General features: G+C 41.6%; 1 protein-coding gene across 1 annotated transcript in view; it reads left to right on the top strand.

The window, feature by feature from the left end:
* The window catches only part of LOC138006783 (dedicator of cytokinesis protein 1-like), a 72,094-nt gene that overhangs the window by 30,453 nt on the left and 31,641 nt on the right, over positions 1–10,000 (top strand). Inside the window, exons 24-31 of the mRNA XM_068853342.1 lie at positions 1,998–2,095; positions 3,071–3,154; positions 3,918–4,018; positions 4,548–4,644; positions 4,954–5,006; positions 7,228–7,336; positions 8,448–8,518; positions 9,172–9,278. Coding sequence (XP_068709443.1) covers positions 1,998–2,095; positions 3,071–3,154; positions 3,918–4,018; positions 4,548–4,644; positions 4,954–5,006; positions 7,228–7,336; positions 8,448–8,518; positions 9,172–9,278 — 720 coding nt within the window. The remainder of the gene's footprint in view (positions 1–1,997; positions 2,096–3,070; positions 3,155–3,917; positions 4,019–4,547; positions 4,645–4,953; positions 5,007–7,227; positions 7,337–8,447; positions 8,519–9,171; positions 9,279–10,000) is intronic.

The following is a 10,000-nucleotide window of genomic DNA, read 5'->3' as shown; positions in this document are numbered from 1 at the left end:
TTAGACCTAAATACTGTAGATCAGCGCGGCTTTGCTTAGAAACGCTATTTCTTGTTGAACTAAAGCTCTAATTCTGCCTGTTTTCATTCTTTTTACAGCGATAAGCTTCTCATATTAAGATCGGATATTGCGTCGTGTAATTGTAAGGAAATGTCCAATGTCAGCTTGACGGATGGCCATTAGTATTGACCGTATTCGACAACCCTCGAAGTCCTAAACCTCTTTCACAATGGCGGCTAAATAAAATTTTCTTTTATTTTAATGCTAATAAGGCTCAGCCTTTCTTTGTTTCAAAACGAGGGCAGTAGGTCAAATTAACGTAAATACAAAAGAATGTAAAGGAGGTCGCCATTTATGAAAGCGGTCAATTACCTCGTTTGTCCAGCTGCTGGAGCTATGCTCGATCAGTTTGAAATGCAAAACGGGGTCTAAAGTCTTGACATGCCTGTTCCATGGTTTAAATTCGTCTTTCACATATGGATGGTTTGCAACCAACCAATCTCTTGAGACGAAGATAACAATGCTGCCATTAGACTTGCCGCAAGTCGACCTCACGATAACCCCAGAAGAAAATGTTTCGGTGAGCGAATCGTGATTTTTCGTACGCGAAGTGAATGAGCGAGCGACGAAGTCGCAAGAGGTCGACTTGTCTCGCTTGCAAAGTTTTCATTTGCGTCTCGCGCCAAAAAGGGGATGACGTCATTCGCAAGCCCTGATCCGACGAAAACAGTCGAACATGTTTGTTTCTACGAAATCGAAAGAGGAAATTTGTTAACTTTTTGCTAAAGGTATCAGAAACAAAGATGAAATAAAACGAAAGCTTTTTTTCAATCTCGAGTCGCCGCTTGGAAAGGAGATCTCCAGTGGTATTTTCTGGACCAACACTTGGGCCGTGATTTGTGCTGATAGAAACGAAAGACTAATATATTCGAAAGATGAGCAAGTAAGGGAAAGCTTCGAATCGTCAAGAAAGTCAATTGATTTCACTCATGAAAGATCAGGTACGCTTCAGGTGTAGGAGACGTACTAGACCGGGATTAAAAGATGCATCTTGAGTGAAACTTAAGCTTACCATTTAGCGATGCAATGACTCTCGTCGATGAATACACATGCATTTTAAAATTTTTTGTTCCATTCGACGAAAAATGTGTTGATAGTCGTTGAGAATCGCCTCGGGACTTCCAGACACCCGTTTATACTTAAGATTTTAAATGTGTTGTCTCCTAAAGAGCGACCGGCTAGAGACCAAATCTTTCGTGAGTGAAATCAGTGGAAGAATTACGAAGACGATAGCATTGCCACCCGCTCCAAGTAAACGACCAAAAGCGTACGGGACTAGTTCAAAGGTCAGACTTTTCCCAGCTCCGGTTGGAAAAGACACAAACATATCTATGCAAGACAGATATTCTTCAATTATTTTCCTCTGATGGTCGCGTAATTTGGAACATCCGGTGGCCTTAGTAGCATGTTTGAAAATCACGTTTCACTGCGTGTGGCAAATTTTGATTGACAACTCTATCCCCTGGGGTCCACGAGGACTACTCTGATTGGCCTAGCTCAGCGACCCGTTTTTGGGTCGCTAAATTGGCGCCAATCAAGTATGAAAAGTCCTTCGTTCCGCGCGTATCTAGACGAAGGACTTTTCGAAAGTCTATGCTGCCATGTACAATTGCTAGTGGACGAACAAAAGGAGCCAATGAGAGATCTTATGTTTTCGTCCACCAACATGGCGGCGATGACGTCACGTGAGAACCACCTATACTGATGATAGTTTCTTTAATCAAAACGGTTTTCTCGCTAAAGAACAGAAAATTTCTCATGTTGATTCAAACAGAACACTACCTTATTTTTGCAAGTGATGTAAATTAAATTTGTGTGGAATGGGTGGCACAAAGTTTCATACTGAGAAATTTTTAATACAATAGTGCGTATTTTTGGCTTTACTTTCCGGCCTTCTTGTGAATAGTACTTAGACTTTTTACCTTTATTCCTTGCAGTTGATCTTCTTGGGCTGCTAAAATGGAATTCCATGGTTGGAAAGTTAAAAACTATTCTGGTTTCTGTGATGAAAGTTAGCGGAGAGGAAATAGTTAAGGTTTGTACACATGCTTGCACACAACTCTGGCACGGCTGTTTGTACACACGGCTTGTGCTTCGATAATTTTCTTGGACAATATTGAAAATGGCTGTTTTCTCAAACAGTTTGTAGCCGGTCATTTCAAGCAAAACCATGCACTCTGCATAACGTTTACGGTATTCCGTATCGCCCTAGCCTGCAGAACAGGCGTGATTTTTTGCGTAAACAGAGGTGAAAGCGAGGCGAACGCGAGGCGAGCACGAGTGGCGCGAGTGGCGCGCGAGGGGAGGAGCGCTCCTCCTCTCGCGCGCCACTCGCGCTTCGCGCTCGCCTCGCCTGTTTACGCAAAAAATCACGCCTGTTCTGCAGGCTAGTATCGCCCTTATGCTAGGCGATGGTAAATAAATAGCCAACGAGCCGCGTAGCGCCGACGTGGCTTAAACCAATCTCATATCAAATGTCTTATTAACTTTAACGAATTCTGGGCGTCTGGATAGTTGTAAGCTTCACTTCCCGCCGCAAGTGTTTCTCAGCGTGGCAACACGTGGCGCGTTCATAGCTGGAATATTAAACATTGAGATTCGTGGGAAACGAAATACTAACTGTTTCGCGAGGCACCAGTCATTGAGTGATTTGTTATATAGCAAAAAAAACGTGCAACAGCAACGGCGGTTCGTCGGTCAACATTCGCGGGTAACAGTGCACCGTTACCCTCTGACGTCATAGATTTTGCAATGTCGCTCGCTCAGAGACTTTTGGCGGGAAACAGTTTTATATTGTTAGATTCATGTGACCTCGAAGTAACCAATGAGAGCGTGCGCTGCTGGGGGAAAATTTTCAGCTATATAACAAATGACGTTATGGCGGGATTTAGTAAGCCATTCAGCATGGTAAAAGCGTAACTGTATCCAAAGGTATAAATTTGATAGTTGGCAGCTATTGAACGAGGCTGCCGATGTGTGTAATAGTTGGACAAGATCTTTTTCTTTTTAGTTTTTAACAGATACTTTTGACGCACTGTTTGCGATTTTGATGGAACATGCACATAAGTTTGACAAGCTGGTGTTTGACGCCTTGGTAAGTTTATAATAGGCTGTTTTGTCGGACAAAAACACGAGAGAGGTTGGGGCTTCAACAATTTTCGTTTTGCCGGTTATGAATCCCAATCATAAATACTGCAGGTATACCAATGGAAAAATATTTTTGTCTCCTAGTATCTTCTTAGTGCTAAGACAAACCTCTCTCCATTTATACACCCCCTTAGTGGTGCAGTTGATGGAATAAACTTACAACGTATAGGTGTAACTTTCCTTAACTTTTTAATGTGACTCACTTGTATTACAAACCTTCCTAGCCTGCCTATGTCGAGTTTTTTGGGTTAGGAATCGTGGGAGCGGCTGTGCAAGCCGCCAGAGAACAGGGGGAGAACCGTGACGTAAACCTCAGCTCATTTCCTTCGCGGCTTCCTCTTTCCCACGCTACAACATCGAGAGAGTGGTCACCTACGCAAGTCATACACCTTATTCCAAAATGGCCGCTGATTAATGCGGATACAAATTGGCCCTTGTTGCCTCGTTCAAGATAAAATATTCTTTTGAATTTTTAAGCTTAAGAACGAGGCATCAAGGGCTTATTTGAATAAAAACGAAGGAATATTTAAATGGCGGCCATTTTGGAATAAGATGTATAACATTTGTGACAATCCAAGGAGAAGATACGAAAGGAAACTGGGAATGAGGTAAAAAAAAAAAATGGCTTCCTCTTTGGATCTCCATCCCTGAAGCGAAATATGTTTGTTTTTTGGAGTCTTCAGAGCGAGATCTCTTCCTTTATTTACCAGGTGTTTACGATCAGTTTGTTGGCTGACAAAAAGTACCATCACTTCAGACCAGTGCTTGACGCATACATTGAGGAGCTTTTTGGAGCCACTAAAGCTGACCAGTAAGTGACACAAATGTGCATATTTATAGTAGTTTTCTCGGTCGTTGTCCGGGCGCCTCTTTAATAAGGACCTCAACGTTAAAAAGGTTCCCTTTCACATTTGCACAAGGGCTTTTTGTTGCGGCGGCTTGATGCAACTGATTTTTGTCGCAGCAAAATTGCATCAGTTTTCGAGCAAGTTTGAAACTCTTGCAATATTGTGGTGGAAAATTGCGCAAAAAGCGCACCTTGTTCACCGTGGTTTACTTGTGCGAGTTTTCAATAGACCATTTCGCTTACAGCGAGTTCTTAACGAATCCAATCCTTTGTGGAAGAAAACGGACAAGACTGTAATTTAAATGAACCGTCTGACTGTCGGTTGGCCGCGACAAACGCCAGCAACTATCAAGAGTTCATTAGAAAGTGGCCATAAGCAAAAGAATCGATTCCACCTTAAGCACTTCACAGAATTCCTCAAATTTATTCAAGCTCCGTATTGTACATCTATAATGTGTTGTTGTTTGTTCTTTGTTCTTTCTCATTTTTACAGGATTCTCATCTCAGTGTTTTTGGAGTATATCAATTATGCAACTGTAGAGCCACAACCAGATAGACTAAAGATGGACAATCTTCTTAAGGCTATGAAGGTGTGAATTCTTCATCGGTTTTAAGCTTGAAGGGCATTGTTACGACAGTTTTTGATTATTGTTTTTCGGGGGAACTGGATTTCATTCTGATGTTTCTACTGCAGCTCTCGTGTATCTGATTCATTGCAACCCAAACAGAAAATCTCAAATGAATTGTAGTTATTACTATTGCAATCATAGCTGTCACGAACATTGGAAAATAAAGTAAAACGGCTTGTTCTACTTGAATATTGTTATCTTTGTGAAAAAAGTGAAGTTTATCAAGTGCTTATCATGATTTTGTTGTTGTTGTTGTTGTTGTTGTTGTAGGCAATGGAATACATTTTCAAGTTTATCGTGCAATCAAGAATTCTGTTTGAAAGGTACCATCCTGTTTGATTCGACTTGAAAGCGTTTTCCTGTGAGCACATACTCTCGCAGTTTAAATTTTTGAATGTACGCAGCGTAACGAATTAGTTCAAGTGGATAGAGGGAGCTGAAATCACTCCGCGCCAAAATGACGAACCAGTTAGAGACAAAAGCGAGGAATTCATATGCTTCATATGCTATAGTTTCAACCAGTGCATTTCAAGACAACTTCCACTTAAATTGCCCATAACGTGAAAATGTTTATTTTCCTGTTTGAAAGTCCATATTAAAAAATGAACTTTTGCAAAATAAGTTTTCGATTCGAACGAGACGCGAGTTTTCTAAGATTTTTTAAATCCCACTTTTATTTGGTACACCTCTTCCGCTGGTCAGGACTGTCACGGGCTCGCTGTGACGTAGGTTAAGGAATGCTTGTTGGCGTGGGGCTTTTGAAGGGGTCAACGCCAAGGTATCGTTTTAGGTATTTTTTAGTGAACAAAAAATATTTCATGTCGATATCTATCATCGAGAAAGGTGCCTCTGAATCCTGAAGCGAATACAGCAGCGAAACTGAATTTTTGGGCAACTAGTTGCGGTCTCGATGAGTCAGGCAGCGCTAGCACTGAAACCCAGAACTACATGGAACCCCACGCAGAAGAGCCATTATCAGACGAGGAATAGCTTCACAATTACAGAAAGAACAAGAGGATAACGAAGATCTCAAGAGGGAATTCAGTCAACGCATATATAGCGAATCTCGTTCATCAATCTTCAATGATCTTTTCATTTTGCTGTCCATACGATACTGAAAGTCATCCTCTTTGAAATGAATCGAGCACAGTGACGGCGTTTTACCCGGCTTCCACTTTTTCCTTCTCACCACGACAAAATCTACGGCCATTTTCTCTTCTTTTTTGAGCTATTGCGTTTTCCGAGTTGAAGAAAGCGTTCATATGCATACTTATTCCTTTTTCGGATCAGCTGCGTTAATACATCTAGCGGCTACGCATCAAGCTGTGTGAAACTTGTGTGTCAATTCCTCGTGTCCGGTAATCACGTATTCCTTAATCTACGTCATAAGTCGAGAGAAGGCTAGCGCATTCCGATTGGTCAACTATTTTTATCACGCCAGTTCGTGCTTTTGAAAACAAGAAACAGCCATTAGCCTGATCGTCGTGCGGTTTACTGGGTGATTTTAACAAGTGAAACCGCTAAAAGTACCTTTTATCTTTATGGGGTCGACTGATTTAGACATTGGAGAATCACCTGAGCGAAATTTTCAAAGTTCGGGTATCCAGCAAGAGGAATTTGACAATTCTGAAGCTATTAAACTATCTAGGTGACATTGTTTCGGTGCGGACGCAGAAGTAAAATGCTCTTGTAAAAATGCTTGTGCTCAAAGGAGTGGCAGAGGTTGCTGTCTTTGTGGAGCGGCAAGCAAAACCTGTTCGCCGCAGCAATCCGTCATGTTGTTTGATACTATTCGACTTCAAATAGAATTACTTTAAACAAATATAGACATAAAATGCTACGAAAAATTACGAAATGATAAATAGAGAACGCATTCTAAACAGGACCTGAAACGTTTATCGACGTATAGCTTTTGACGGAGAAAATTCTGAAAAGCTTTATGAGATTTTTCGAATTTTGTTATGCGGGGCGCGTGATGCATTTAGTGTAAAAATGAGCCTTTAAGCGAGTTGTGTGCCAAAATGGCGGGCAAGTTAAACGCTTTTAAAAAATCGAAGGAAATTCGCCTCTCGTTCGAATCGAAAAATTCTTTCGGAAATGTTCTATTTTAAATAATTATGGACTTCCAAATAGGAAAATAAAAATTTTCATGTTGTGGGAACTTGAATTCCGTCATATCTGGGCCATTTACATCTGCATTCAAGAGTTGGCCCGTAGAGCCTTTGATTTCATCTCAACGTTAATAATGCTATTAGCTGTTGGGATTGGAATTATTCAGTCCAGAGACTGTAAAGACTCGCAGATCGAAAACACAAATCCAAGTTACATTAACCAAATTGCGGTATATGTCCCAACGAACTGCTAGTTGGCACGCGGTGAACGCGCAAAAGATGTTGGTTACTGCGAGACGACACGCGCGTGCGAGACAACAGCGAAGCACGATTGGGGTTCCCTTAACCCAAATGCGTGGCAGTTGAAATGAGGAGGGAGAGAGAGAGCGGTGAATATTTTCGAAAACCTATTTCGAGTTTAATTGATTCGCAGATCTGTTGGGGACCAAGGTCAATCGGAATTTGAGGACAGTTTAAGAAAACTTTTCCAAGGCTTAGTGCTGGTTATGGCCGACGTGAAGAACGAGACACTCTTACCTCAGGTATGTTGATACGTTAAATGGGAGATAATTTTACCTGCGACCACGGTGGTTGAGCATCGGACGATGGTGCGGAATGTAGTGGGCTCCATGTCGACTTGTGATCCGGAGAGCTCAGGCACTCAATGGCTACTACTAAATCTGATTGAACCACATCTTTGAATCAGGATTTCAATCTTTAGAATTTTATTGTAGAATTTCATTATAGTACAGTACATGTTCAATGTGCACTTCTCCCAGTTAGCAAAAGCTAGTCGAGGGCGTTTTGAGACTGAAACGAACGTTTTGCACAAAATTCCAGTGTCACTGGTGGGTGACAGTGGTTGAATCGACCTCCAAATATAAAAGGCAAATTTTAACTAAGCCTAGTGGAAAACGTTAAAGTCAAATTTAGTGGCAACCAGCTACAATGTAAGCTACACCGCGCACCGGTGGCTCAGTTGGTTGAGCACGGGCTGTCACGCGGGAGGTCGTGAGTTCAACTCCGGCCGGACCAACACTCAGGGTCTTTAAATAACTGAGGAGAAAGTGCTGCCTTTGTAATTACATCTGCAAATGGTTAGACTCTCTAGTCTTCTCGGATAAGGACGATAAGCCGGAGGTCCCGTCTCACAACCCTTCGATGTTCATAATCCTGTGAGACGTAAAAGAACCCGCACACTTGTCGTAAAGAGTAGGGCATGTAGTTCCCGGAATCCTACCGGAATCCTACCTCTTTACGATGTCTTCAGTGCTCTGGTGACACTCACCACTTGGCTCTTCGTAAGTGATGTCCAGTAGTGCACCTAATGAGATGCACACTGAGCTTCAATAGCCGTCACAAAGCATCCCCTTACTTGACTCCTCGAATTCAACATCACTTGTGTCCAAATATACAAGCAGTAAATGTCACTTTAGGTGTCCTTCTAACTTTCAAGTTAACATAAATAGCTAAGAAGACCCCCTTACAGAAAAGAAACCCCTCCTTTATGCTAACTCAGGCGGTGTAAATTAGTAAGTGGCATTTAGACTCAAAGGACTTAAGCTTACTAAGGCACATGTTAACTTTTCTAGGTATAAATCAAGCCCTATATATGACGCATACACCGCTATGTTTGTTTGTTTTCTTTTTCAGGGAGCTGCTTTGAAATACTTCCCAGCAACCTTTGTTGACTTGATGCAAGTTTTTGACATCAAAGAACTTGGGTATGTATAGGTTTGTGAAAGCTTTCTCTAAGCCTGCGACCACTTGTTATAGTTCACTTATCGCGGTACAAAGAGCAAGGGTTTTTTTTTTCATTAAAAGGATAAGCACTGTTTCAGAAAAATGGGACAACGTTCCAACATTCATTGGCTCTGATAACAGCAAATGAAATATAGGACCATTCGCCTTCACAGCTCGTCACGCCCGTTTTTGAGACGCGGACGGCAACCTGATTTGAGCTGTTTTTTCTTTTAACTTTCACACATGCAACCACATTTACATTGCTAAGTATCTTTTCCATTAGAGATGATTAGTATAAAAAACTGGGAAATACCACTGTCCTGGCAAGCGAAATGTTCTCTTCCAGTTGCCGTCTCGTCTCAAAAATGCTTGTGTTTAAGCTCCTTATTTAGAGTCAATGGTACAATCGAATTTTAGAATTCCTACCTTTGGCAGCCGCGATGGCCAGCTGGCTGTTTACAGCCATGGCCAATATGTGGCCTGTCCGGCATTTTAGCTATATATTGGACAAATTTGGGTCATTTTAAAATTTAACATTTCCCGAGTCTTTATCTTGTTGGGTTCTTTGTTAGTTACCAAAAAAGGGAGACAAATTCTTGAACTGTGTTCTAGCTTGTTTTGTTTCCTTGTTTAGTCACTTTGCGAGGGAATTTATCGAGAAGATCCCAGAGAAGCGCTTGATCTCGCAGAAAATGGATTGCATCCACCATATGGTGAAAACTAAGCTGTTTGAGGATCAAGGTGCTAAGAATTTGCTGCTCGAAATGTTTTGTGTTGTTACTTTTTAAATAATTCGTTACCCTGAATTGTGTTGAGTGGTTTTCCGCTTTCCTGTCGAGAAATGAAAGCAAAGAAAGTACCTTCTGAACTATAACAGCTATGGGCAGTGAAATGGACCAGTTAGAACACAAAAGAGATGCGCGCATCCCGCGCAAAGGGCGGGAAACAACTTGTGAGCAAGTCATACTTGGTTTTGATTGGCTTAGTAAGAATATGGCGCGAGCATTTTCCGTCACTTGTGCAACACGCAAGGAGATGCGCACAAACGCACCTACATAACATTTTTCATCAAAATTGTCTCTTCTAGGAACCTGAAAAATTATAATTTCATTTGTGTAGGAGAGACCATTGCTTTAATCGTCGAGATAATTACAAGTATCGCTTCTGCCATTCAATTTGATTGTATTTGCCTAGTCCTTTGTCAGAGACGAAGCGCAAACGCTCTTATCGTCAGCCTCCCAATTTTCCTCCGATGGTCAATATACTTTTTATCGAGACGGATGATACAACCAAATCTCCGTATAAAATAAAACGGAATGTAAGAACTTAATGTTTTTGACTGATTAATTATCCCATTGACTTCTCACGCGCCCCAGGACGTGCCCAGTTGACGAGTAAAATCGTCTGGCGTTGGAAAGAGTAAAATCTGTCAAGTCTCCCTCCTCCCAGGAGTCAGTGGGTTA

The sequence above is a fragment of the Montipora foliosa genome, chromosome 6 (assembly GCF_036669935.1).
Source record: "Montipora foliosa isolate CH-2021 chromosome 6, ASM3666993v2, whole genome shotgun sequence".
Lineage (NCBI taxonomy): Eukaryota > Metazoa > Cnidaria > Anthozoa > Scleractinia > Acroporidae > Montipora > Montipora foliosa.
Note: the sequence above shows the minus strand (reverse complement) of the source record. Positions and strands in the feature narration are given on the sequence as shown.